Source organism: Dipodomys merriami, unplaced genomic scaffold, assembly GCF_024711535.1.
Source record: "Dipodomys merriami isolate MVZ:Mamm:240054 unplaced genomic scaffold, mDipMer1.0.p SCAF_78, whole genome shotgun sequence".
NCBI lineage: Eukaryota > Metazoa > Chordata > Mammalia > Rodentia > Heteromyidae > Dipodomys > Dipodomys merriami.
This window is the reverse complement of record NW_027206379.1, coordinates 5,170,718-5,197,434: the sequence shown is the minus strand read 5'-3', so window position 1 is coordinate 5,197,434 and position 26,717 is coordinate 5,170,718. Positions and strand designations below refer to the sequence as shown.

Sequence of the window (26,717 nt, the reverse complement as noted above, 5' to 3'; positions counted from 1 at the left end):
GTTGATGCTCTGACATCAGAGATGGAGCAACACACCCTTTTTGCTTTTTGCTTTATTTTGTCAGTCGTGGGGCTTGAACTCTGGGCCTGGGCGCTGTCCCTCAGCTCTTCAGCTCAAGGTAAGCACTCTACCAGTTGAAGCACAGCACAGTTCCGGTTTTCTGGTGGTTCATTGGAGATGAATCTCATGGACTTTCCTGCCTGGGCTGGATTTGAACTGCCATCCTCAGATCTCAGCCTCCTGAGTAGCTAGGATGACGGGCGTGAGCCACCAGCGCCCTTCATGACTGATGAAACCTTGAGAACCAATAGACCCATGTCCTGGAGTGCAGTTGATGGCAAAGCACCGTCCTTCTGCCCACTTCCCAAGGCAGGACGTGTCAGGCTTTGTTCCCCAACTCTACCTCACTCCAAACTAGAAAGCCTTAGAGAGCAGGGCCCACTCCCACAGCCAGGCATGATCATCTGGGTGGGATGAGGCCTGCAGGAGGAGGTCAACCAGGTTTCAGAGGCAAAAAATGACTCTTTTGGTGAAGTACTGACTCTGAGATACAGGCCTCTGTCTCTCTCTTTCTGTTCTGAGCCCTCTGCCATTCCCTGAGGTCCACTCAGTGCCCTCCTGCAGGCCCTGGCCCAACTCTGACGGCCAGTCAGAGGCACGGTTGGTGGGTGGGTGCACACATCCCTTCCTTGTCCCTGCCTGCCTGATGGGAGGGCCTGGCATAAAGAGTGCCTCGTGACACACACGCTCTTCCCCCTGGGAGGCTGGGAACAATGGCTCCCTCTCACCTCGGAAGCTGGCTCTTCGGCTTGGGCCCATCCCAAGTGAGGCCAGCGCACCCACAGCTGCTGCTGCCTGCCAGGCAGCGAGAGGCCCCTCCACCCTCAGCCCATGGGGACAGTGTTTGTGTCATCTCCTGAAAGGCTGTCAGTCTGTTTTGAGGAACAGGTGGTAGGAAGCCCCTTCTCTGGGGGCAGTGGTGGTCTAGGCCCCAGAAGGGACCTCCTCTGCCTGCCCATCATCCTGATTTCAGATCTTTGGCTCCCAGGATTCTGAGAGAAATGCCAGTGCCCTAGGACCTGGCTCTCAGTGCCGGACCTGGTGGGGGGTGGGGGGGTGGGGGGGAGGGCATGGGTGACAGACACCCCGCACCCGATACTTGGCTGGTGATGGGGAGGGGCACCATGAGTGGGGTTCTGCACCTTGCCTGGAGGTCAGTCTGCTCTGGGGGGTCACCAGGCTGCAGGCCAGCAAGGGACACCTTCAGAGGGAGAAGAGCTTTGTGGAGAGAGAGCAGGTGGAGGGAGGGTGGGGCTGGCCGGCGGGAGGAGGCCGGCCAGGGGCGGTCGGGAGGATTGTGCAGGAGGGCGTGTGTCCATGTCTGAAGGTTGGAGTCCTTGGTGGAAGCCAGGGCGTGGCTGACCTTCCTGAGCATCTGGGAGTTCCGGGGCAGGTGCAGGTCCAGAGCACGGTGGAGGACTCTGAGGAGGCAAAAGGAAGTGTCAGGCCGTCCGTCTCTGCCTCCCCCAGCCCTCGAGGGCACGGGCAGCAGGTGGCGCTGCCAGGCCGCTCCCGGCGCTCTGGGACTAGGGGGTGGTCCGCGGTCTGGTGTCTGAGCTGGGGCCAGAAGCACCGCTGCAGCTCCAGGCTGAACCACACCAGCTGCGGAAGGGCGGGACCCTGGGCTCCGGCCTGGACAGGCATTTGCCCACCGAGGGCAGTGCTGGACCCGGCTCAGGAGCCAGGTGCCCACCGCACCAGAGCCCTACTCCAGCCTCCCCTGTGGAGGCTCCAAGGATGAACTGTGAAGGCTCAGGGTGGGGAGGGACAGGGAGGGGCACCCTGCCAGCTTAACTGTCTAACCCCGCCCCTGGGCTCGCCAACCGCCAACCTCCAGCTGCACGCTCGGGTTACCTGGCAGGAGTCCTCCTGGGCAGAGTATGGAGGAGCACTGAGGGCACAGGTACTAACCCCCCCCCCGTACCAGCTGCGGTGATCACCTCACGTCGGGCTGACATCTCTGCCCAGCCTGGTGTGCACATCTCTCATCACCCCTGGCAAAGGCCTTCCCCCTGCTTGGCCTTGGCCTCGGGAAGGGGCAGGTGTGCCAGGATCAGACCGGGAGAAGGACAGGACCCAAATGTGCATGTGCATGTGCACGCGCGCGCACACACACACACACACACACACACACTCCAGCCTCCACCACATCCCGCTGCGCTAGTGTCCACTGGTCAGGGCTCATACATGGAGAAGTGTCTCGGGGGCTAGGCTGGCACCCTCCACTTCCTCTTCCTAACACTTGTCCAGAAACTAGCCCACCTTGCTCTGCACAGGTGACCACCCGCTGAGAGGAGGGAGCTGCTGCCCAGGTAGGGAATCCCCAGGCAAGGGGAGGACCATGGTGGGAACCTGGGATGAAGACATTGCCTAGCTGGTGGGGAGGGGGTCCTGGGGTCCTCTTCACTCCTGGGCACTAGGTGGTGCCATCTGCAGGTGCCTGTCTGCAGGTGCCTGGCTGGGCCCCGCATGCTTCTTTGCACAGGTAGACAAGATCTTCCCACTTCTACCTCTGACCTGAGCCAGGCGCAGGTCAGAGCATGGAGGTGAAAGGCCCTCCTTTCTGCCAAGCTCTGAGCAGGCCAAGCATCCTCCATGACCGTACCTGAGGGGCGGTTGGAGGGGTCGCTTGTCCTGAGGACAGAAGGAGCTACTGTGCCCAACAGGGACCCGAGGTGGGAAGCTATGGTGGAAGCCAGTCCCCACCCCTTCCCACCCTGGTAACCAGAAGGTCGGTTGCGAGTCCCCATCCAGGTACAGCTGTGCAGAGCTCCTGACCGCATCCTGCTCCCCCATTGGCCTGGGGCGGGCTGTGGACCACCGTAGGGCTTCATTCCTCCTCAGGCAGGCTCCTCTCCATGAGACTCTACAACTCCAGTCCCCATCCCTTCCTCACTTCTATTTCAGGCTCCCCTCAGCTATTTATAGTTGTGTCCAACAATTGCGTCAGCCAGAGAAGCTGCCCTCTGCCACCCAGGCCGGCCCTGCCGCCAACCCCACACCGATGTGTGATTCATGGTGGGAAAAGCATAAGAGGCATTTTTCTTTTGGATTCTAGCGCTAGGCTTTATGGGAAGGCCCAGTCATATGGTTTCCAGCCCTGGGCTGCCCAGTGGCTAGGCCTCCACTGTCTCGGTCTGTGTGCTCTGCCTCCCTTCGTACACCCCAGAGCTTTCTTCCTCTGTCCTTCCCCTCGGGAATCAACCGTTTCCCAGCCTTCTCTCCCAGGCCTTTCCCTCCCCTGAGATCACCTCTAGCACCGCAAACACTAGGAGGCTCTGAAGCCAGACAAAACCTTTTCTGGGTTTGCAAAGGCTGAGGAGAACTGACTGGACACCTGCCTGGCTTTTGGCAAGGGCCTAGGCGGGCAGGGCCTAGGCTGGCAGGGCCTAGGCAGGCGGGGGCCTAGGCAGGCGGGGGCCTAGGCTGGCGGGGGCCTAGGCAGGCGGGGGCCTAGGCTGGCGGGGGCCTAGGCTGGCGGGGGCCTAGGCCGGCAGGGCCTAGGCTAGCAGGGGCCTAGGCCGGCAGGGCCTAGGCAGGCAGGGGCCTAGGCTGGCAGGGCCTAGGCTAGCAGGGGCCTAGGCTGGCAGGGCCTAGGCTAGCAGGGGCCTAGGCCGGCAGGGCCTAGGCAGGCAGGGGCCTAGGCGGGCGGGGGCCTAGGCGGGCAGGGCCTAGGCTGGCGGGGGCCTATGCTGGCAGGGGCCTAGGTGGGCAGGGCCTAGGCTGGCGGGGGCCTAGGCGGGCAGGGCCTAGGCTAGTAGGGTCCTAGGCGGGCAGGGCCTAGGCGGGCGGGGGCCTAGGCGGGCAGGGCCTAGGCTAGTAGGGTCCTAGGCGGGCAGGGCCCAGGTGGGCAGGGGCCTAGGCGGGCAGGGCCCAGGCGGGCAGGGCCTAGGCGGGCAGGTACCGGCTTTGTGGCCGGGAGGAGGCAGTCTCAGAGGAAGAAGCACATTTTTGCTCCTAGACTCCTCAGGACGCAGCTCTAGGAACTGGCTCATATCTTCGCCTTCCTCCCTCTTGCCTGGTGCAGGCTGGCCCCACGCCCATCCCTTCATATGGCCCACGTCACTGCAACCTCATGGAGCCCGCGTCTCCTTCCAGATACCACTATGTCTGGAAATTCCCAGCCTTCATGGGCCAGCAGTGGAACTGGGACGGCGCTCTGCCTTCCTGTGATTTGACTGGCTCCTAACCCCAGGCTGACCAGGAAGGCAATTGTGTTTCCCCGGTGCCCATGCCAGCTCCACAACATAGCTGCTGCCTGTGTCTATATGGGTCAGACCTCTCAAAGGCTCCGTGGCTTCCCCTTAATGGGAGGGCCTCCCACACTTCAGCTGAACCAGGTTCTTCGCAGAATACCCACCCCACCCATCCCTTCTGCCCTTGAGAGCCAAGCTAGGAGGCCCCCAGCCTCTGGGTAACTCCAGGTGTGATTTGTCCTTTGCCATTTCTCCCACTGAGTGACCCTCTGCAGTGCCCCTTTGGTATGTATAACCCCAGCGTTGCAAACACAGCCTAGCCCTCAGGGGCCACAAGCTGCCCTCTGGACTCCATGCTGGGAAGAGGCCTACTGTGTGCTCCTGCCTGGGTCTGCTCCTGCAGAGCCTTCAGCTGCCTTGAGGACCCCGCCCGTATGAGTCTGGACTGGAGGGGCACTGAGAACAACTGCTCCGCTCTTCCAAGGGTCCTCCACGGAGCTCTGGAGTGACTGGGGCCCCAAGTCTAGCTTTAGCCAGGTAGCCAGCCAGCTCTCCACCCTACCCACCCTAACAGCTGCCAGTCTACCCATCCTCCCATCAGCCATCTCTCTCCCTCATCCACCCCAAACCCATTCGGTAGGTAAATAGTAGTCCTGCCTGGAACTCAAGATCACTCTTGAGCTAAAAGGATCGCCAATACCAGGTCAGCCTGGGCTACATAGCAAGACCCTCTCTCAAAGTAAGCAAACGAAACCCATCAAGAGCTCTCCGTTTTGGGCCTGGGGGGCTAGGGAGACAGTGGATGCCAGAGGTCAAGACTTTGGGGGGGGGCGGGCTTGAGTAGCCACAATGTAGGAGGAGTCTGGAGTTCTCCTAGTGTATTTAGCTCTTGTACAGCCCTGGGCAAGGTTGACCTCAGGGGGCCTGGCTGAGGCAGTGACACCGCCTTGGCTCTCCTACAAAGTCCTGCACTGCTCCTAGGGCCCTGAGGCCCTAGAGCCCAAGCAGGTGGCCCTGGTCTAGCTCCTGCAGCCGCAGAGCTCCTGTGCCCTGCTGGGGGCAGGGGAGCAGCCCGTGTGCTTCAGAACAACCGGCAGCATTTCTCAAGTCCTTGGTTTTATTGACTCCTAGGGGCTGCCAGGGTTATAAATAGATGTTCTTGAGCTAAAAATAGCCATGCTAGAGGCAGACTGCTTCTAGCTTTCGTCCTTTTTGAGGACTCTTGGGGATGCAGGACTCAGGAACCCTTCCTTCTCCCTCCAGAAGGGCCAGCCTCACCCTGTTCCCCTATCCTAGCGTGAGCGCGCGCGTGTGCCACACACACACACACACACACACACACACACACACACACACACACACATGCTTGGACTCACGGAGGGGTGGCTGGTGTCTGGGTTTGAACTTCTGTCCACTGGGAGAGCAGGAAGGGTCCTGGGATAGGGACCAAGAGGACGCTGCCATAGAGGGGAGCTGTACTCAGGACACGGTCAGCTCAGATGTCCTCTGGAAATGTCCACACCGCACCTCGCGCTGCGGCTGGCACACAGCGAGTGCCCCGCGTGACCTAGAAAGCCACGTCTGTAAGTCCGTCCCGTGAGGGAGCACACAGGTTCTCGGGGCAATGCTCACGCCTGCAGCACAGCACCGAAGCGCCTGCTCTGCACTAGCAAGGGGGCATCGGCAGGCAGAGCCACAGCGCCTCCGGGGAGAGGAGGTCAGCAGCTGGGGGTGGAGGTGGGAGGCACATGGCAGGGTTTCCGCCAGATAGCCTGGTTTGCTTCTGATCCTGTACTGTGTGCAAGGATCGCCCTGCAGATGTGTTTCAAGCCTCTGCGCACAGGCACAAGCCTGGATCGGCGACCGGCACCGTTGAGTGATGCATCCAGCGGTTTCCAGGGAGTGGGGGGAACTGGGAGTGAGAGCAGGTGACAGGCAAGGTGAGTTGTTTGTTTTTGCTGGTCCTGAGTCTTGAACTCTGGACCAGGGTGCTGACCTTGAGATTCTTTTGCTCAAGGTGAGTGTTCTACTACTTGAGACACAGCACCATTTCTGGCTTTTCTGAGTAGTTTTGTTTTTTAATTGGAGATTAAGAGTCTCACCTTTGGGGGGAGGGAAAGTGGGAGAAAAATGAAGGAAGGGTAACAAGGTCAACATGAGATGTACTTACTACCTTACTTATGTAAAACTGTAGTCCCTCTGTACATCACCTTGACAATTAAAAAAAAAATCTCATGGACTTTCCTGCTGGGGCTGGCTTCAAACCATGATCCCCAGATCTTAGCCTCCTGAGTAGCTAGGATTACAGGCGTGAGTCACCAACACCCAGCGCCAAACTGAGTTTTAAGTTGCATAGCTTTGTTAGGTCAAACTTGTGCTAGCAGGTTAAAAAAGAAAAGCAGTTTCCATCCCATGGTTGTACCCAAGGCCTGTGCCTTCCCTGGGCCTGGCCGACTCAGCCCAAGCCTCAGGCTCTGCCCCTCTGCACCCTCTCCTCTGCCCACCTGGCAAGTAGGTGTTGCAGATCTGACCACCAGGCTCCTGGCTTCGGGGAGCCTCCACATGGCCCACCATCCCGTACCCCTGCCCACCACCCCAGCCAGAAGAAAGAGGCAGTGGAGACCTGGGGAAAACATCTGTCTGAGGATTTATTAACAACACATTGTTTCCAAATACAAAAGGTGGGAAGAGGAAAGTGCGGCTGGGCTAGCTGGGGCGGGTTCTGAGGGGACGGGTGAGCCAGCACCCCAGTCCTCAGGGACCAGGAGCCTTGGGCAGAGGACCAGACACTTCTCTCTGCTGGACTTTCCAGCAAATAACAGGAGGGGCTAGGTCCATTCTGGGCAGCCCCGATGCCAGGCGGTGGCCAGGCAGAAGGGGTGGGAGGGGCTGGAAAGGCTTGGAGAGGGCTTGCCCGGCCCTCCAGACTTAGGAGAGTGGGTAGAAGTCTCATGCCTCACCTCCCTCCACACATTGGTGGTGGCGGCAGCTAAGACTGGACTTTCTCTCCTGCCTTGGCTGTTCATCTTGGGGTGACCAGTGTGGAAAAAGCAGGGGCAGATTGAGGCTGGAAAGCCCAATGTGCTCAGGAGAGAAGGCATGCTTCATCAGGGAGAGGGGAGGGGCCACGGGACCTGCCCCAGAGGTTTGGGGCCCAACCAGTGGTCCCAGGGCACTGTCTCCTGGACAGCAGAGGGGTGAAGGGCAAGGAGGGGGGAGCCAGTGCATCCTCCACACCCAAGGTCACCTCAGAAACCCAACTTAAGAGACAGGAGGCAAATTTACATAATTAATAATAATAATTAACCAATAATAATAATAATAAATACTTAAACCTCTAATCCATAGATTGCAAATACAACAATGATAGCTTATTTTCTCAAGGAGCAGGGTGGGTGGGACAAAGGGAGGTGGAACAGGACGTTTGCTTAAGAAGGGGTGACAGGAACACAGGGCTGGGGGTCAAAAGAAGAACAAATAAAAGGACACAGTGAGGAGGCAGCAGGGGGCAGGCAGCGCCACCCAGGCCTGCTCCTGGACTCAGTCCTGCCACCTGCCCGCCCCTAGCTTCCTCCCAACATGATGGCCCCACTAGATGTTTGAGGAGCAGGGACCTCTATCCCGCCCCAAAGCCTTGGGCTCCAGGCGACCCAGCCTCCTGGGCCCTTCTCGCTGGGAAAGCAGGGGCGGCTGGGAATTCTCTCCTGCCTCACTCCCCGATTGGTCCTACGGGGCCAAAAAGCGCCACCTGGGGTGGAGGCAGGCCGACCCCCTGGAGGGTTTGGGAGTGCACCCTGGGCAGGGACACACAGAGGTGCCCTGAAGATCAGGCTGACAAGGGCACGTCGCTGGCACATGCTTCCACAGTCCTCTGCCTCAAACGGACTTTCCGAAGCCAGGCGGGAGCCTAACTCCCTATGCAACTCAGGGCAGGCCTGCCCATGAGACCCCCAAGCTTCAGCCGTGCCCCTGGATTCCAAGTCCTGCCTGGGGCTGGCACCGGGTTGGGGAAAGAGCCTAGGCCAGGCCCTGGCCCCATGCCCTCACTCCTGGGCCCGTGGAGTTGGCACGAGCTAGCCTTGCTCCGAGGCCTGCCTTGCTCCTTGGCCAAGTGAGCTTTCCCTGTGCTTCATGTGGGCAGGGGGGCAGTCGGGGGCACCTGCCAAGGAGCAAGAAGGGTGTGCTTCCTCTGAACGGCTTCTCTGGGCCATTCTGAAGACCTGAACCTGTCTCAGGCAGGAGCAGGGGCCTTTCCGCCCCATCCTCACCCTGGGGTCTGCGTCTTCTGGCTTTTAGGAACCTGCTTTGCTAAGCTCCCTGGCCCCACAGGGCCGCTGTCTGTCAATATCAGCCAGGGCACAGCTCTGGGGTGAAGGACAGCGAGGAGGCCCCCACTTTGCTGAGGCGTGGCCCCTGAGCTCGTGGGGGAGGCCCGGGAGACTCAGACAGCACAGCAGGACCGCCTTACCCTTACCTATGGCTTTGGTGCAGAGCCCGAGACAAGAGAGAAGATGGGCAGAGGGGAGGAGAGGGGACGATGGGTGGGAAGGGAGGTTCTGCGGCTCAGTTGTGGCAAAGGTTTTCTTTTTCTTTTTTAAATTTTCTTTTATGTAAAAAGTGCAGGAAGCCGGGCAGCTCTTTGCAAGGTCAGTAATGGTCTCCCCCTGTCCCCCCTCCGGGCAAGAGGCAAGCAGGGGCCGGGGTCTGGCACCCAGCCCCGCTTGGGACTGAAGGTGGCCTCATATTGCTTAGACACGTGTATTTCAGTTTAAATACCAGACAGTAAAAACAGAGCTCGAGGACCGCCCCGCACTGCCTCCAAATCACGGCCAGAGTGAACAGCTTAAATAAATTAGAAAAAAAAAGTCGAAATAGTCACGTCTCCATAAAAACGGCGGTCAGAACCATTTACCTCTCCTGGCCCTGGCATGCGCACGCGGGGCCCACGGAGGTCTCGACGCGGAGATCACGACACCTCGATGACCTCCACGCTGCCCGAGAAGCTGGCCTGCTTGCCCAGGGCTGCCAGCTCCTCGGAGCGTGCGCGCCCCTCGGCCATGCCCTCCTCGAACTCCATCTGGCAGCTGCGCCGCTTGAACTGCGCCTCGGGGCCCGGCTCCTCGGCCCAGCCGGTCCGCACGTCCCGGGGCTCTGCCCGTGCCTCCCGCCGCCGCAGGTCCCCACCGCCGCCGCCGCTCCCGGGCCCCGGTGCGCCCGCCCGGACGAAGGCCGAGGCCGGGAACCGGGGGGCGCCCCCCGCGCCCTGCGCGCCCTCGGGGCTGCAGCACCAGGGCCCGTCGGGGGACGGCGTGCCCGGGGAGTCCAGGGGCGGCGCCCAGGCCCCGGGCCCGGAAGGCTGGCCGGGGCCAGGCAGCCCGGGCACCGACAGGGCGGAGAGGCCGTGGCGCGGAGTCTGACGGGCCGCGTCCCCGAAGTTCAGGCCGGGGGAGCGTGCCGGGGAGCCGGCAGGGGGCCGCGGGCGCCTGCGGGGCCGGGGCCGGGCCTCCGGAGCGCTGCCCTCCGGGCCGGGGCTGGGGCTGTCGGCCGGGCTCGGGGAGGGCAGGCCGGCCGCGCCCCCCGACGGGCTGTCCAACTTGCAGAGCTTCGGGGCCTCACCGGGGTCCGGGGGCCCGGGGCAGTCGGGCTGCCCGCTGGGGGCGTAGGCCGACTTGATGTCCAGGGAGAAGGAGCGCTTGAGGCGGTTGGTGTCCTGCAGCCGGTCGGCCGAGAGGTGAAGGCCGCGCAGGCCCTGCTGCAGCACGCTGGTGGCCGGGGGTGCGGCCACGGCCTCCCCACTGCCCTCCACGGCCGCCCCGGCGGCGGTGCCCCCCGTGGCGGCTCTCTCTGAGGTAGATGGGGGCAGCCGGGGCAGCGGGACGCCCGCAGCCGGGCCCGGGAGGGGCTCTGGGTCTCCCTGCAGGACGGCCAGCAGCTTCAGGCTCCGCTCGTACTCTAGCAGCTGACCCAGGAAGTTGAAGTTGGGGGAGATGGAGGGGCGCCGGTCCTTCACGAACCTGGGAGAGGCATGGCAGTCAGGCCGGCCGGCCACAACCGCTCTGCCCTCCTCGGACACGCACACAGCCCTGTCTGGGGTGGGGCGCAGCGCCCCTCTTCCCGCCTGGGCGCCGGGCTGGGGCACACCGGTGCAGAGAGGGAGGGAGGGAGGATGCACGCCGGGGCCCGGGGTTTCGGAGGTACCTGTAGGCGTCATCCGACGACATGCCCATGGTCTTCATGATGTATGCGATGGCAATGGTAGCAGAGCGGGAGATGCCGGCCAGACAGTGGACGATGACTTGGCAGCTGGACAGCTTGGCTTTATCTGGGGGCAACCAGCTGAGTGAGGGCTGAGACTGCACTTTTGTGTCTCTCCCCCCACTCCCCCCCACACACACCAGGAAGAAGCCCCTGCCCTTCCCCCACCAACAGCCCTCGCTACTCCTCAGGGTCCCCCCCCCTCGGTGCCCGAGCAAGGCCAGGGCCTCAGGCCAGCCTTCCTCCAGCAGCCCCCCACCCCCCGCCCGCTTCCTCATCCCCGTCCTCCTCACCGATGAACTCGATGGACTTGTCCAGCCAGGGCAGCAGCTTTTCACAGTAGTTGTCGTTGATGGGAATGCGCATGAAGCGGCTCTCGCAGATGAAGTCCGGCTTGGGGCAGGAGTTGCTGGCATTGAGAACATAGCTTATTCCATTCTGAGTCATCAGATCCTGGAGGCATGGGGGGACAGGTTGGAGGTGGGAGGCAGAGAAGGCAGGGGGAATGAGTGCTTCTGTTCTGCAGCCTGAAGAGACTCGGGATCTTGGGGTGTGCTGGAGTCTGAGACTCTGGGACTGAGACCAGCAGCCCCCTCCACTCTGGCTGGAGCCAGGACGCTATGGGCTGGCCTTCTCTCCAAGCTCCACCCACAGCCTGGGGTCGCCTCCCTGGGCGGCGGCTTCACCCTGGTCCCTCGTCACCATTTTTAAAACCCAGGATTCTTTCTGAGCTGGCCAGGGGCCCAGTGACAGCAGCAGTTTGGCATGCAGGCCCCACCTACTGCGGAAGGCACTGGAAGCCTGCTTCTCTACCCACCCTCCTGGCCCCTCCCCCAAGCCCAGCATGCAGGCTGGGCCCCTGCTGAAGGCCCTAGAAGCCTGCTTCTCTACCAGCCCACCTGGGCCCTTCCCCCAAGCCTGGCTGAGGTCCTACTGGGGAGGGGTCCTGGGTCTCCCAGTGCCCCCACCCAATGATCCCCCCTCGTCCACTGCCCTCCCTACCACCCCCTCAGGAGCCCGCTTCTGAGCCAAGCAGCCTTGTCTTCTCCTGGGACCCACTGGCACCCCGTACCGCGGCCCCGCGGCCCCGCACGCACACACCTTGTTCAGCACATCTTTCTGAGAGCCCAGGTAGAGGTGAGGCAGGATTCGGGTCAAGCCCACACTGGGAACAGGCAGGCAGGGCTGGGAGAGGCTCATGGATGGCAGAGCAGCAGGCTTGCCCTCACAGAGGCCGGGGAAGCAGGAGGAGAAGGTGGCAAAGCCCCCTGTAGGAGACGCAGAGGAGACGCAGAGGCAGGTCAGACAGCTGGCCGGCTGAGGTGGGAGTGAGGCCAGGACACTAGCTACCACTGTGGCTGCGCCCTGCTGAGCCTCTGGCCTGAGCACCTGGACTACTCCTGGCAGGCCATCGGGCCACACCAGGGGCACGTGCTGTGGCCCATTTATAGCCTGAGCCCACGCCCACACTCTTCCCCATGCAAGTTAGGGGCGGGCCCGGGGGACGCTGCTGTGATGCCCATAAAGCGGGGTCCAGGTGGCCGGTGGACACAGCACATGAGGCTCAAGGGGAGGCTGACTCAGACCTCAGCCAGGGTCTCCTGCTGGGGCACGGGTCCTGCAACACAGACAGGAAGCCCCTGCTCAACTCTGGCCTCCTCCGTGCTGATGCAATTGCTCCCTGCCTCCTGTTGGCTGGAAGTCCCAGGCACGGTCTCCAGTGCCAGCTCCGGGAGGGAAGGCCTCCTAGGGGACCCCTCCCCCTTCCACCCTGGGCATGACATCACCCCTGGGATTGGCGTGGCCTGTAGGGGTATTTGTGGTTCAGTCATGGCTCCACTCCATCCAGATGACAGAACAGCAGGGAAACCTGGCGCGGAAGCACACACGCCTGCTCCACGCAGTGCCCTGTCACCTGCCACGCACACCCAAGTCCTGTGCCCCAGGCTGGTGAAGGAGCCCCTCCCCCCAAGAGCCGGGAGACCAGTTCCAGTCCCTAGTATGTCTGACTTGTGTCCACAGGCACGGCGTACTTATGTCTTCAGCCTCCAGCACTGCTGGGAGGCAGAGGGAAGCCGAGGGACATGGAGACAGAAGAGGGATCCAGGCCATACCTGGCCCGGCTGGCGTGCTGCCGTGTCTGACCTGACACTGGGCAGCATCCGCCCTGTGGTCACTACTCCTGGAGGTGAGGTGAACTGCTCAGCTGCACAAGGGCTGCCCACGTACTTCTGGGTGACAAGCTCCCCTGACAAAGAGGCTCCAGGTTCTAGACTCAGCCAAAGCATCTAGCACAAGAGACAACTCCAAGCCAAGGCCCCCCCTGTCTCCTAGGACTGGGGTTGAAGGCAGGGGCCTCGGCCCCCGGCCATTCCCTTGTTTTTTCCTGTCCTGGTCTACGGAAGAGGTGGCAGGGACCTGGATAATTGACACCCCGCCCAGACCATGGATGGTTGGTGCCTGGTGTGAGGCTCCTCTGGCCTCAAAGACAGCTTGGCTTGGGGACTATGGGCATGGGAGAAAATGCCAGGGTAGGGGAGGTTAGGCCCAGCCTTGGAAGAAAAGGGGTCCTGTCCTTGGGAACCTACCAGCGAGGTGGGAGAAGCAGGTCATCTTGGCACCAGTGACAGCAAAGCTCACTGGCTCCTGGAGAGGAGGCTGAGCTGAGCTGCAGCGGCTCCTAGGTGAGGGTCTGCTTCCTTTCGGAGGGCCGGACCCCTCTGCAACCTGCCCTAATGGGGTGGGGCTGGGACAGGGGCCTAGCAGCAGGACCCCAGCACCTTCTCCCACAGCCTCCCATCACGGGAGGACCCACCCCTGGCATTCTCCTAAGCAAAGGTCACCCATGGCCTGGCTACGAGATCCTGGAAAACCGCTCCTCCACGCATGGGCTTCCTTCTCCTCTACTCAAAGTCTTCCTTTTTTCTCACAGGTCAAGGCAGGGCCAGCTTAGACCAGAAGCTGTGCCCACTTCCCAGGCAGGACCAGGAGTCTGTGCTGGGCAATCTGTTGGGCGGAGGGGGGACCCTGCCTTCAGCGTTCCATGCTGTCTGCCTGCTGTGGCCTGTGTTTTCCAGAGGCTGGGTGGCAGTGTCCATGGAAATCCCTCCTGGGGCCAGGGGCGGTGGGCATCCCTGGGACAGGCAGCTCTACTGGGTGTCTCAGCACTGGGGCCCCTCCCCCGGAGGTGGATCCCCTGTAGGCCTCACAGCCACTGCCTGTGGGTGGGTGGTGTGAGGTGTGAGTCAGTGCCAGTGTGTGACTGGGAGGGGGCTTCCCAGCCTCCACTCCAAGGCCAGCTGGGGAGGCTACTTTTGGAGCACAGGCATGCCTGGAGGGGCCCTGTGGTGGCCCCCCCCCAGTCAGGATCAAATAGGTTGTTGCTAGGCAACCTACAGTCTACTGACGCCTTCTGGGGAATCCCACAGTTTGGGGGCAGTGCCGGCCCAGGCTGGGTTCCTGGAAAGTGGGCTCTCTGCTTTGGCCCTCTTACGAAGACTGTGGCAGGAGTGGAGGGGCTGTCCTCAATGCCTGGGCCCCCTGCTCCCGCTCTACACTGAGCTGGCCATGGGCACTTCCTCTGGTCCACCCCTTCCCCTGCTGGGTAGACGTAGGCCCATACCGCAACAGCTCTGATATGGGCAGTCAGTGGGTGGTACCAAGATCCCTGGCCCCCCTGTCCCAGCAGACACGCCCGCCCTGCCGCCCCAGCCCAGGCAGGCGGACCCAGGAGGGAGCCTCACCTGTTAGGATGGCCACGCTGTCGAAGCAGCCGTCCAGCTTGCTGAGCAGGATGGACAGGAAGCTGTCTGCGGCCAGCACACTGGCGTCCCGGGTGCTCTGGTCATAGACCACCACGTCCTGAGGTTCAGTGGTTTCTACCTGAAGCCAGGGGGTCCGAGATGAGAGCGCTGTCAGGTGCTCTGCGCCCAGCCACGGCCGCTGGCCCACGGGGAGAGCACACTGTGGGAGGGAGGGGGGAGGTGCCAGCCACCCGGCTGGCTAGAAGGGAAGACCGGTGCCCTGACACATGCCTTGAGCATTCCACCTGCCCGGGTGCCTTGCTAGGCTTACCTGGGCAGGTGTAAACAAAATAACCCATCCAGTCAGGCAGGGGGGGAGGGGCTGGTATTCTAGCACTCCTGGGTGAAAGGAACAGATGAGAGCTGTGTCCATTGTGACAGTCCCATTTGTAACGAGGAGTAACCAGGACCGTGGGTGCGCACGCACCCGGGCACGCGTACACGCACACCCGCGTGTGTGCGTGTGTGAGCGTGCACGCGCGCGCGCGCGCGCACACACACACACACACACACACACACACACACACACACACAGCCTTTGTTTGGGTCTGGGCTCAGTGGAGCTGACTGCTGAGCCAGCTTGCCTCTCTTTCTTTCTCTGCTCCCTCCAACCCCTGATAGAGAAACTAAGGCTGCAGGACCCCCTCCCCCCACCCCCCTCACCTACCCCTTGCCAAGTCAGGACACAGCTAACTGGAAGCTGGGGTCCCCCTTACCCTTCTTCCTCACTGTGCCAGCCTCGGGCCAGATGTTGAGAGGTTTTTGCTCAGACAGGCTGACGTCCCCACCCCCACCCACACTCAGCCTTTAAGCCAGCTGAGCTGCCAACCCTGGGCTGGATGATGTCACCGGCAGCCAATAGGATCACACCCTGGCCAGAGCCTCCCTGGGGGTGATTAATCACCGGATTCCCCTTCCTTGTTGGAACTGCAGGGGGGTGGCTCTGTCCTTAGAGCCGGGGATTCCTGAACAGCGACCATCCCCCGCTCCTCTCCGGTCCCAGCTTGGCCGGTGGGCAGGGCTGCACCTGAACCCCTCCCCAAACCTCCTGCTGCTGATTGGCATGCCCCCTCCCCAGAGGGGGTGAGGGGTCCTGCACAGGTAGTGCCCCAGGTTCCTTGCAGGGGAAACTGGCCCCAGGCCCCCTGCACAGATAACTAGTCCTGGGTCCCTCACAGAAGTGACACCACAGGTCCCCTGTACAGGCAACTAGTCCTGGGTCCCTTGCCCAGGTGACACTGCAGGTCTCCTGCACAGGAAACTGGCTCTGGGTCCCTTGCACAGGTAACTGACCCCTCTGCTGACCCTGCTAGTCTCTGAACCTCATCACCCACTCAGTATTCTCCCCTCTGGGATTGGGCACACTTGGGCCCACTTTTCCTGTCCTCAGAGACAAAGGCCCGTCTGAGCAGCACTGTGTGAAGGGTCTGGTCTCCCAGTAGCCCTCCCGGAGCTGTGGTACCAAGGACCCCTTCCTCTCCCGGCCCCCCCTGTAGCTCAGCTGTTGGCTCCCGAAATGACGGGGTGTGCTGGGGAGGTGGTCAGGCGCGGGGGGGGGGGCACGCGCAGCGTGGGGGGCGGGGTACCTGGCTGCGGACGGCTGGCTGGATGAGCTCGGCGATGCTCACTTTGCCCTGCTGCAGCCGCCGTTTCACCAGCTTGGAGCAGCAGATGTTGACAGAGCTCAGCACGTGCCAGCTGTTATACTCCACAAAGGAACGGCTGTCAATGACCAGAGGGCCCCCGGGCCCACCACGCAGCAGGCTAGCCAGCTTCTTGGCATCCATCACCTTCCGTGGAAGCCGGTCCCCTGCCATGGTGGGGCAGCGGGCAGCGGGCAGCGTGGCTCCTGGAGGACGCAGCCTGCAGTGTGTGCAGTGCCCTAGTGCATGGCCCAGACCTGAGGGAGAGGCGGATGGTCAGGCGCGGGTGGGCCCTGGGTTGCAGCTGCGGGCTCCCAGTGGCCCCTGGGAGGACCCTGACATGCACACTTGGGCTCATCCGAGCAGGCACAGGTGGCTCATGCCTACAATCCTGGCTACTCAGGCAGCTGAATCTGAGGATTTCTGTTTAAAGCTAGCCCAGCCAGGGAAGTCCATGAGACTCTCAACTCCAATTAACCACCAAAACCCAGAAGTGGAGTTGTGGCTCAGGGGCAGAGTGCCAACCTTGAGTGAAAAAGCTCAGGGATGAATGCTGAGGCCCTAAGTTCAAGCCTCAGAATTGGTGCATTGGTGCATGTGTGCATGTGTGCACAGACACACACAGCAAAGACTCATCCTGTGAGACAGTGCCTGGGAGAAACCTCATCCAGCCCTCAGGTCCTTCCTCGGGACCCCTAGGTGCATCTATTCTCCGGCCTTCCAGACCCTCTGGCCCTTGCATTTTTCCCACCCAGCCCCCTGGTGAGGCAGGGTGCAGAACTTGTCCTCAGCCAGTCCTCTTCCCAGCCAGCGGCCCTTAGACCTGCTCTCCCTGCTCTTGGACAGTGCTGTGTGGCCAGACCCCAGAACCTAATCCGCAGGGCGACTCCCTAAACCGAGAACCTGGACCCTGGCAGGGGGTGGCTGGAGCTGCCCCCACTTGCTTGTGGGCTCTAGAAGGCTAGAGGGCAGGGCACCACAGGGTTTGGGGGTGTGTGGGGGGCTCCACACACTCCAGCCCTTCAGCTGCCCCAAGGGAAGCTGGAGGGGAAGTGCAGTTGGGAGACACCCACCCCATCACGTGGGAGGCCTCGGAGTGCAGGGAAGAGCCCGAGAGCCACGGGGAAGGACTGGGAGGGCATGCTGTGCTGAGGGGTATGAGCAGGGCATGGAGGGGTGGGCAGAAGGGCTCACAAGCTTGGTACCTGGCTGCACCCTGCCCGCCAGGGAACCCTGAAGCTGTAGCCAGGCCCTATTAACCACGGGCAGTATTGTTCTGTGCAGCCAAGGGGACTCATTAGCAAGTTAGCACCTTGTTGTTGCCATGGCAACAGCAGAGGTGCCAGGCAACGGGGCAGCTGCCCCACCGCCACTGCACTGGCTACTGGGCAGAGCCAGCAGGCCGCCCGCAGCGCCGGCTCCCACAGCTGGGGGGCAGTGCCGATCCCAGCCCACAGCCCCGGACTTCCCAGCACTGCAGTGTCCTTCTGCAGGACGAGCCCCCTGGGGCAGGAAGAGGAAGGAGGCCTCTGCACTGGTCACTGGTCTCTGGGAGGACCTCAGGCGGCTCGCAGAGCACCGTGGCTCACGGTGGGCTGGGGGACGCAGGTGTCCCGTCAGCTTTGAACAGGTCAGTGGGGCTGCAACAGTCATATGGACTCTGAGCAAGTCCTCAGGGGGAAGTGGCTCTGACTCTGCCCTTCCCAAGTCTGCGGTGAGTGGGAGGGAGTCCGCATCGCCCCTAACACCTTGCAGGCAGAGCCCTAGCCCTCCGCAAAGCCTTCTAGCCCAGGAGATGGCAAATCTCAAGTCCAAGGCGGGAAGGAGGCTCTGCTCAGGCCAGGCCCCTTAGGGAGGCCGGGGCAGCCCCACTGCAGGGCGTCACTACCACCACACAGCTGGCCTGACAGCTGCTCTTCACCTGTCCAGGCCCACGTGGGTTTGCACACGGACACGCACGCCCTCCTTCCCAAACATCTACACTGCTGTGTGCAACTACTCACGTGCAAATGTGTGCACACATACATGCAGCGCAGGAGAGCTCAGCAGTGACACACATAAACCTTCGTGCCCACGTGTCCTTACGCTCCCGAGGTCCCCACACACGTACCACAGGTGCCAGTTCCACAACCTTCTCCCACACAGCACATCTGTATCCCTGGACACATATGTGGCCAGCATCAGCCTGATTCCTGGGGTAGCCTTCCCTCCAAGCTATAGCCTGTTAGTGGAGCCACTAGCTCCACACATGGGCTTCCGGGGCACCAGGTAGGGGAGGATCCAGGAATGTGCCCCCACCCCTGCTCCTACTCAGGCAGGCTCTCAGGAAAGAGCAGGCCGGGGGGACCAAGGTGCTGAGATGCCAGCCCACTGCTACCCAGCAGCACCTCTGGAGGCCAGGAAGGGGAGGGGGCAGAGCACCTCTGGATGGCAGGCCTGAGCGCTTGCACAGGCTGTCCATTCTCATCAGACCTCCGTGCACCCGGGCCTATGGATGGGGGGCAGAGGGCAGGCCATCACTGGCCTTAGCTGGGTCAATGGAAGGGCCAGGCAGAGCCGGCCTAGTTGGAGGAGGGCAGGACGGGTCCCCAGGGGTGGATGTGGACCAGGCCTGGGTGGCAGGCAGAGGCTGGAGGCCTCCTTCCATCTCCACCAGCATGTGGTGGTCACACTGCTCTGTGGAGCTCCTGGGGGCCTGTCCCCTTCCCCCCCCCCCCCCCCCGCTATGCCCTGGCCGGCCCAGGGCCTCTACAGGACACTGCCCTGTGAGGTCCAGGCAGAGGTGCTCCTGGCCCATGGAGTCCTGCAGGCTGACCTCATTCCCTGCTGTCTCTGAGGGCTGCACATTTAGGCCTTCTCCAGACCTGTGGAGGACCCACCAAGAAAACTTCAAGACCAGAACATCAACATCTGCCCAAGAGGAGGGATGCTGGAAAGAGTCCTGAACACGCCACCTGAAGCACCTTTCTGATCTCTGCTCCCAGAGGTGGCCTCCGGGACCGCGGAACCTCCCCAGTGGCTGAGGGCAGAAGAGAACCTGCCCAGCTGCTCTCCCCAGTGCCTAGGCTGACAGCAGCAGGAGGTACTTCAGTCAGACTTAGAGACCGACTTACAGCTGCTGGTCACGTGACCTGCCGATCGGTGGTGGGTGCATGCCATTCTGTCCTCCAGGTTGCAAGGCCGGGATGGCGAGCTACGCCGCTCCTCCCGCTGCCCTGGTCTCAGGCTGTCCCAGCCCGCACGGGGGCTGCACGGGGGAACACTGCAGGCGCCACCCCCTCCGTCCCCCACCCCTCCGCCGGCGCCGGGTCCCCGCCCGCTCGGCAGCGCACCTCCACCGGAGCGGAAACGTCTCCGAAGGAGTCCAGTGACCCGGCGGGGGGGTGGGGGGCAAGGGCCTGGTCCTGACCCCACCCACCGCCGCGGGTTAGGTACCCAGCCGCGGGCCATTCCTCCAACCCGGTCCCGAGGCCGCCCCCGGGCGGGGATGTGCTGCGCCGGCCGGGGCGTGGATGGTCGCGGGGGCCCAGGCGTGGAGGGTCGCGGGGGCCCGGGTGTGGATGGTCGCGGGGGCCCGGGTGTGGATGGTCGCGGGGGCCCAGGCGTGGATGGTCGCGGGGGCCCGGGTGTGGATGGTCGCGGGGGCCCGGGTGTGGATGGTCGCGGGGGCCCGGGTGTGGATGGTCGCGGGGGCCCGGGTGTGGATGGTCGCGGGGGCCCGGGTGTGGATGGTCGCGGGGGCCCAGGCGTGGAGGGTCGCGGGGGCCCGGGTGTGGATGGTAGCGGGGGCCCGGGTGTGGATGGTAGCGGGGGCCCAGGCGTGGATGGTCGCGGGGGCCCGGGTGTGGATGGTCGCGGGGGCCCGGGTGTGGATGGTAGCGGGGGGCCGGGTGTGGATGGTAGCGGGGGGCCGGGTGTGGATGGTAGGGGGGGCCGGGTGTGGATGGTAGCGGGGGGCCGGGTGTGGATGGTAGGGGGGGCCCGGGCGTGGATGGACGTGGGGCCTGGGCGTGGATGGTCTCGGGGACCCAGGCGTGGACCGACGCGGGCCCGGGCGTGGACGGACGCGGGGCCGGGCGTGGACGGACGCGCGCCCTCCCCCGGCACCGCAGCGGCGTATTCCGCAGATCGCGCCCGCACGGAGGCCGAGCGGCCGGCCGGCCCGCAGCGGCACCCGCAGGCCCGCCCCGCGCGTCCGAGCGGAGATTCCCAGCGGCCAGCGGCGGTCGGTCACGGCGCCCCCGGGCCCCGCCGGCGCCCCGCGCCCCTCCCGGCCCGCGCCCCGCTCACCTGGGTCTCGCCCGCCGCGGGCGCGCACCGGGGACCCGCGCCGCGCTCAGGGCGCCCTCTCGGCCGCGCCGCCCATGGGCCCGCCGGGGGCCCGCGCAGCCGGGGCAGGGGCCGGGGGCGCGCTCGGGCCGCGTCGCCTTCGCCGCCGCCGCCGCCGCCGCCGCCGCCGCGGGGAGCGCTCGCTCGGGCCCGGGAGCGCGCACGGCGGTCGGGCACGCGCGCTCGCGGCGCGCATCCCAGCCCGCGGCTCGGCGGGCGCGGCCGGCGACTCCGGCCCGGCTCCGGCTCGGCGTCCGGCGTCCGGCGTCCGGCGTCCGGCGTCCGGTGGGGCGGGGGCCGCGGAGCCGGCTCGGCCACCACGGGCGCCCGGAGTGACAGGCCGGGGCGGAGGGCGGGGCCGCAGGCGGGGATGAGGTCATGCCCGGCGAAAAAGCCCCTGACGTCACCTGCAGCCAATCAGCGCGCGCGGCTCGGGGCGGGTGACGTCAGCGAATCCGGGGCCCCGGTGCGGATCAGAGGCGCCGGCCGCCGCCGCCCTCCGCCCTCCCGCGACACCGGCTCTTAAAGGGGCTACGCGGTGACCCGGTCCCTTGTCCGACCCGGGGCCCGGCGGCGCTGCCTCCGGGAAGTCTTCCGGGCCTGGGGCTCCGCGGGACCCGGAGATCTCGCGGTCCCGCCGTGCCGCGAGCCGCGGCCGCTCCCACGGGCCGGTCCCCGCGTGCTCCCCGGGCCGGCTGCGCGCGAGCCGCGCGGGCGCCGGCTTCTCCCGCGGCCTTTGTTGGTGCGGGCCCGGCGCGGAGGGGAGCGAGCGCACCGCCCTACCTGCCGCGCCCGCCGGCCCCACGACCCCGGAGGCGGGAGCCCGGGCGTCCACTGGGCTCGCGGGGCTCCCTGGCGACGTGGGTAGCCCGGGTCACGCGTCGCGTGCGTGCGTGCGATCCCCCGCAGCCACCTGCGACGTCCCACCCTGCCGCTTCCGTGGATTGCCTCCCACCGTCCCAACCCGCCGCCGTGGGAGCGCGGGCGCGCGTGGCCCCCCAGGCCCCTGCCCTGGGAGTGCGGGCGCATGTGGCCCCCCAGGCCCCCAACGTGGGAGCGCGGGCACGCGTGGCCCCCCAGACCCCTGCCGTGGGATCGGGTGCGCGTGGCCCCCCGGGCCCCCGCCGTGGGAGCGCGGGCGCACGGGGTCTCCCCGGGTCCCCGCCATGGGAGCGCGGGCGCACGTGCACCTGGGCCGCACAGGGCAGGCTTGGAACAGGAGCAAGCGAGGCGGCGGGCTCAGGTCAGGTGCCTAGGAGCTCCGTGAGGCCCCACAGGGCAGGGGCCTGGTCGCCCATCTGCTCATGCTGCTCACGGGGTCACAGCCCTGAGAAAGAAGCTGAAATCCCGTGAGGGTAAACATTCGGGGTGTGCTCGTACACCCCCAGGCTTGCTCTTCCCTCTCCCATTTGGCAGTCGTGGGGGTTTATCCCAGCACCTAGCTGGAGCTTCCTAGCCGCACTCCCAGTCATTTTCCTCCTTATTTTATTTTATTTTTTTAAAATAATGTTCAGCTTTTGTATTGGTACAGGGGCTTGAACTCAGAGCCTGGGCCTTCTTCCCAAACTTTCTGGCTCAAGGCTGGCACGCGGCCAACACCACTTCTAGCTTTTTGGTGGCTAAGTGGAGATAAGCATCTTAGAACCTTTCTGTCTGGGATGGCTTTGAACCAGGATCCTTAAATTTCAACCTGATGAGTAGGATTATAGGCATGAACCACCAGTGCCCTGATTGTATTTATTTACTTAGTTATTATTATTACTATTTTTTTGTGTGCTGGTCCTGGGGCTTGAACTCTGGGCCTCGTTGCTGTCCCTGAGCTTTTGTGCTCTGCCATTTGAGCCACAGGTCCACTTCTGACTTTTTGGTGGTTAATTGGAGATGAGTCTCATGGATTTTTCCTGCGTGGGTTGGCTTTAAACTTTGATCCTCAGATCTCAGCCTCCTGAGTAGCTGGGATGACAGGTTCCGAGGCCCCGCTTTAAATTTTGAGACAGGGTTGTGCTGACTTAGCCTGAGCTGGCCCTGATCTCTTGATCCTCCCACCTTTACCTCTATGTAGCTGGGATTTTAGGTGGGAACCACCTCTCTGGCTTACCTGACAGATGTTCTGTAAGTGCTCCTCACCAGGCTGCTTCATGGACAGTGGGGCCAGCCCCTCTCACCCAACAGGAATCTCTTGTCTAGCCTGGGGTCTTGGAGAAGGGGCTTTGGGCCCTGGGAATGGAGCCCCTGGGGAGGGAGGGACCTGGAATTCAGCCGGTTGAAGAAAGGTCACAAGACACGTAAAACAGGCACAGATAACCTGCCAGGCTGCCCCTGTGGACGATACAGTGGGGAGGGTGGAGCGTGAGGAGCAGGTGGGTTCAAGACAGGGCTCTGCAGGGCCTCCCCCCTTCCCATCCTGTGTCCAGGGCTGTGCCCCTGGCCGGCATGGCTGGAGCTTAGTCCATGTGTGCAGATCTGCAAGGTGGAGCGAGCAGGCACTGCTGCCTCGGAGCTAGTCAGAAAAACAAACAATGTGGGGTGGGAAGGAAGCCCTGGGAAAGCTAGGCTATTGGAAGCAGGCAGGGGGGCTGGTGCGGCACTGGTGTGTTCCTTCTCTCTTTGCCCTCTCCCCTTCCCCCCTCCCCCCGTGGGCTCTGGCAGAGGAGGCTCTGGAGGGAGGTGGAGGCAGCCAGCTCACTCCCCGCCCAGGTCAAGGTGAGGTGGGAAATGTGGCCTCGCTGGCTTTCCACTCACTCCACATCTGAAAAGTAGAGAGGCTGGGCCCAGGGCTGGGAGGGGGAGGGGGGCCTTGGCAAGGGCTGGCTGGTGGCAGAGCCATGCGAGGCCCCCAAGGGAGCAGCAAGAGTCTGCACAGGCCTGGGCCTGGCGGGAGTGGGGGCTGCCTGGGGTTAGAAGAGCCATCAGCTGCTTGGGCATGGGGGCGGGCGGGGCGGGGTAAGAGCTGGCTTTGCCCGGCCAGGCTCAGTGTTAGCTGTGGGGCTCTGGAAGACGTTCTGGGTGGGCTTCTACGGGAGGGGTGGGTGGAATGTGGTCAGCACCTGCAGGTGCCCAGGAGTAGCAGTTGGTGACTGGTCTTCAGTAGCCTGAGTAGGGGCAAGCCATGACCCAGAGGCCCATATGGACATTCTGAGTGGCCCAGGAGCTCCCTTTGCCTCCTGGCCACTCCTGGGGGGGCTGCCTTCCAGTCTGTTCTTTTACATCCTACTGGTCACAGTCCTTGAGATTGAGCCCTTAAAGCCTTAGGTCCTACCCACAGGGTGGGTGGGGGCTTAGGAGGGTCCCCAGGGAGAGAGAGAAGCCCTTCCAGGGCCACCTGCTCTGTGGCTGGCATTCTGATTCACCCCTTCACTTTGCTCTCTGGAAGCCGCTGGGTACCTGCTGCAGGGGCTTGCGCTCAGATCTGGCTGGGTCTGCCAATCCTGGTTGGAGGTGTGGTCCTGCTTTTTGCAGGGCGGGGGAAAAGATCCAAACCCAGCCCTCAGGCTGGGCCCGGGACAGTGCCAGAGCCAAAGCCTGGCGGTCCGCTGCAGGTGCAGTGAGCCCGGCGGCTGGGTTGTCCTCGGGCGCCCTCTGCTGCCCGCTGTGGCCCACAGGCTCCCGCCCAGGCCCTCGCTGGGAGCTGGCCAGAGGCCCACCCCTTGTCTTGCAGAAAGAGAAGTGGGGATCCTGGTGCTGACTGGCGGCGGTTCCATGGCCCAACCTGACTTTTAAGTAAAAAACAAACAAAACAACCCATTTAATGAAATGTCTGCCTCAGATGTGCAAGTGGCTGTTTTGTTTTTCCTGCTTCTTTAAAAAAGTTATGATCGGGCTGGGAAGGTGGCTCAGTGGTAGAGCGCTTGCCTTGCATGCCTGAGCCCTGGGTTCGATTCCTCAGCACCACATAAGCAAAAAGAAAAAAGCTGGAAGTGGTGCTGTGGCTCAAGTGGTAGAGCGCTAGCCTTGAGCTGAAAAGCTGGGGAACAGCGCCCAGGCCCAGAGTTCAGGCCCCACGACCGGACCCCCCCAAAAAATATTTATTATAGTTGCCATTATTATTATGGTACTTGGGTTGACTTTTTTTTTCTGTGTGTGGGGGGTCTGAACTCTGGGCCTGGGTGCTGTCCCTCAGCTCTTCACTTCAAGGCAAGCGCTCTACCACTGAGCCACCTTCCCAGCCTTTGGGTTGACTTTGACTATGGTGTGTACTGCCTGGGCCTCAGGTTCAAGTCTGGAAACTGGGGTGCAGGCCAGGCATGGGGGTACCCCGGGAGAGCTTGCCTTGTCTCGACTTTCTGGAGGCTCTTTTGTGTCAGATGTCCCCTCAGGTCTTCTTCTTCTGGGGCTTCTGTAGCTACATGTGCCCCAAATTTCTTCAGTACTCACCCATAAATCCTACCTTTCAGGACTCGCTGTCTGAAGAGCTCCCTGGCAGGGCGGTGTGGACAGGCCAGGTCCGCATGGACAGCCCCTCAGTCCTGCCTATGCAGTGGACGCTGCCTGCTCCAGGGTGGGGGCATTATTGGCCTGGGTGGGCCTCTTGCCTTGAGTGTTGCTTTGGAATTCTTTTTTTTTTTTAATTGTGAAAATACTGTACAGAGGGGTTACAATTACATGGGCAAGACAATGAGTACATTTCTTATCAAGCAATGTAGCCTCCTTCTTTGTTTCCCCTACCCATCCCTTCCCATCCTCCCCCCCACTTAAACCTCCCCCCCCAAAGTTGTAAAGTTCGTTTTCGACATAACAACTTGTACATCTCATTGTTGCAATGGGTCCACCTGTATCCCTATTTAAATGACTTGTTTTTTCCCTTCCCCTCCACAAATTATATCAACATCAAATACAGTGAAAACAGGGTCTATACTGTGGGGGAGGGACATACAAAGCAACAAAGAAATCATCTTATAAATGTGTTAGAAACAATCTCATGAAAGAAAAAAATTGAATACTTATCTTGGGGTTCATTTCCCTAACATCACCTTATCTGACCTTTTCTGCTTGACTCAGACATATACTAGATATTGCAAATAAGGGAAACCATGGGACCTATGTTTCTTTGGGCCTGGCTTACTTCACTTAATATAGTTTTTTCCAAGTCTTTCCATTTCCTAACAAATGGGGCAATGTCATTCTTTCTGATGGAGGCATAGAATTCCATTGTGTATATATACCACATTTTCTTGATCCATTTATATACTGAGGGGCATCTGGGTTGGTTCCATATCTTTGCTTTGGAATTCTAACTGGCCCTATCTGGAGGTGGGACTTGGCTCTCACTGAGGGAGCTGCCTGCTATAGCTTTGGGGGGGTCCCTTCAGCAAAGTGGGGGCTCGGCAGATGACATCTCAGCACCCTGCGCACGGCTGTCAGGGTGGGGGACCAGGAGAGGCAGCAGTGGCCTGGCCTCTGTGCAGGGAGCCTCAGTCCAAACCCCTACCACTAGTCTGCTAGCAGGTGTTCAGCTGGTGAACACACACACACACACACACACACACACACACACACACACACACACACACACACACACACACGGAGATCCGCCGGCTCTCACCCCACCTCTCCATGATCCACTGCAGCCTGGAAGATTCCTCCCTGCATGCACCTCTCTTCCTGTGTGTGCTTCCTGTTTCTTCTTTCTTTTTCCTCCGTGTCCTCTCCCCTCCCCGCCCCCCTTCCCCCCAGCACTGAGTCTGGAAACCAGGACTCCACACAGGCTAGGCAGGCATTCTGTCACTGACCTAGCTCGCTGGCTCTGCTTTGAAGTGACAAATAGATATTGAATTTTACAGAGTTCCTTTTCTCTGTTTTCCCTCTTATTCCATGAATGTGGTACATTCCATTGGCTCCAGTTTGAGTGTAACGATATAAAAACTGTAGTGCAAGGGAAGCACAGATACACATGGCTTGCTACTAATAAACTAGTGATTTTGTTAGGCGTGGTGTGACTTTTGCTCCTTAAGGTGGTTTTAAAAGGAGCATCTTGCCGGGCGCTGGTGGCTCACGCCTGTAATCCTAGCTACTCAGGAGGCTGAGATCTGAGGATCGCGGTTCAAAGCCAGCCCGGGCAGGAGAGACCGTGAGACTCCTATCTCCAATAAACCACCAGAAAACCGGAAGTGGCGCTGTAGCTCAAGTGGTAGAGCGCTCACCTTGAGCTGAAGAGCTGAGGGACAGCGCCCAGGCCCAGAGTTCAAGCCCCACGACCGACCAAAAAAAAAGGAGCATCTTGATGGGTAGACACCCCCGCCCCTGTTAAGATGGAATATGTATTTTACATAAAATATATCACCATAGCCAGTGTGGTGTGTATGACAAGTTACTTTTCATTTACAGACGATAAGCACAGATAATGTTGGAAGACAAATTCAAGAGCCCACCAAGTGTAGCTGGCTTCCCCCACCTCTGCCTCTGGTCACCAAGACATCTATTAATTGGCATAA

At 62.0% G+C, this 26,717-nt stretch overlaps 2 protein-coding genes across 2 annotated transcripts; one reads left to right on the top strand and one right to left on the bottom strand.

Moving 5' to 3' along the window:
• Window positions 1-6,891: 6,891 nt before the first annotated feature.
• Dusp8 (dual specificity phosphatase 8) lies at window positions 6,892-20,334 on the bottom strand. The gene is made up of 7 exons (XM_070009477.1): window positions 20,248-20,334; window positions 15,901-16,214; window positions 14,255-14,393; window positions 11,613-11,779; window positions 10,805-10,964; window positions 10,455-10,578; window positions 6,892-10,270 (listed from the first exon to the last, which is right to left on the bottom strand). The coding sequence occupies exons 2-7, from the start codon at window positions 16,129-16,131 to the stop codon at window positions 9,223-9,225; spliced, it is 1,869 nt and encodes a 622-aa protein (XP_069865578.1). The 5' UTR covers window positions 16,132-16,214; window positions 20,248-20,334; the 3' UTR covers window positions 6,892-9,222.
• On the top strand, window positions 18,206-20,812 carry LOC138818651 (collagen alpha-2(I) chain-like). Its single transcript, XM_070009627.1, has 2 exons — window positions 18,206-18,225; window positions 19,129-20,812. Exons 1-2 carry the CDS (start codon window positions 18,206-18,208, stop codon window positions 20,810-20,812), a joined length of 1,704 nt encoding a protein of 567 aa, XP_069865728.1.
• Window positions 20,813-26,717: the final 5,905 nt, after the last annotated feature.

Excerpts from the sequence above, each read along its gene's own strand:
- Dusp8 (XM_070009477.1), bottom strand. The coding sequence starts at position 16,131 with ATGGCAGGGGACCGGCTTCCACGGAAGGTGATGGATGCCAAGAAGCTG. Across the intron at positions 11,780-14,254 it reads CAGCGTGGCCATCCTAACAG|GGGGCTTTGCCACCTTCTCC; the intron begins GTGAGGCTCCCT and ends CGTCTCCTACAG. Across the intron at positions 10,271-10,454 it reads TCGTCGGATGACGCCTACAG|GTTCGTGAAGGACCGGCGCC; the intron begins GTACCTCCGAAA and ends TGCCTCTCCCAG.
- LOC138818651 (XM_070009627.1), top strand. The coding sequence starts at position 18,206 with ATGGGCTTCCGGGGCACCAG. Across the intron at positions 18,226-19,128 it reads ATGGGCTTCCGGGGCACCAG|GTTGCAAGGCCGGGATGGCG; the intron begins GTAGGGGAGGAT and ends TCTGTCCTCCAG.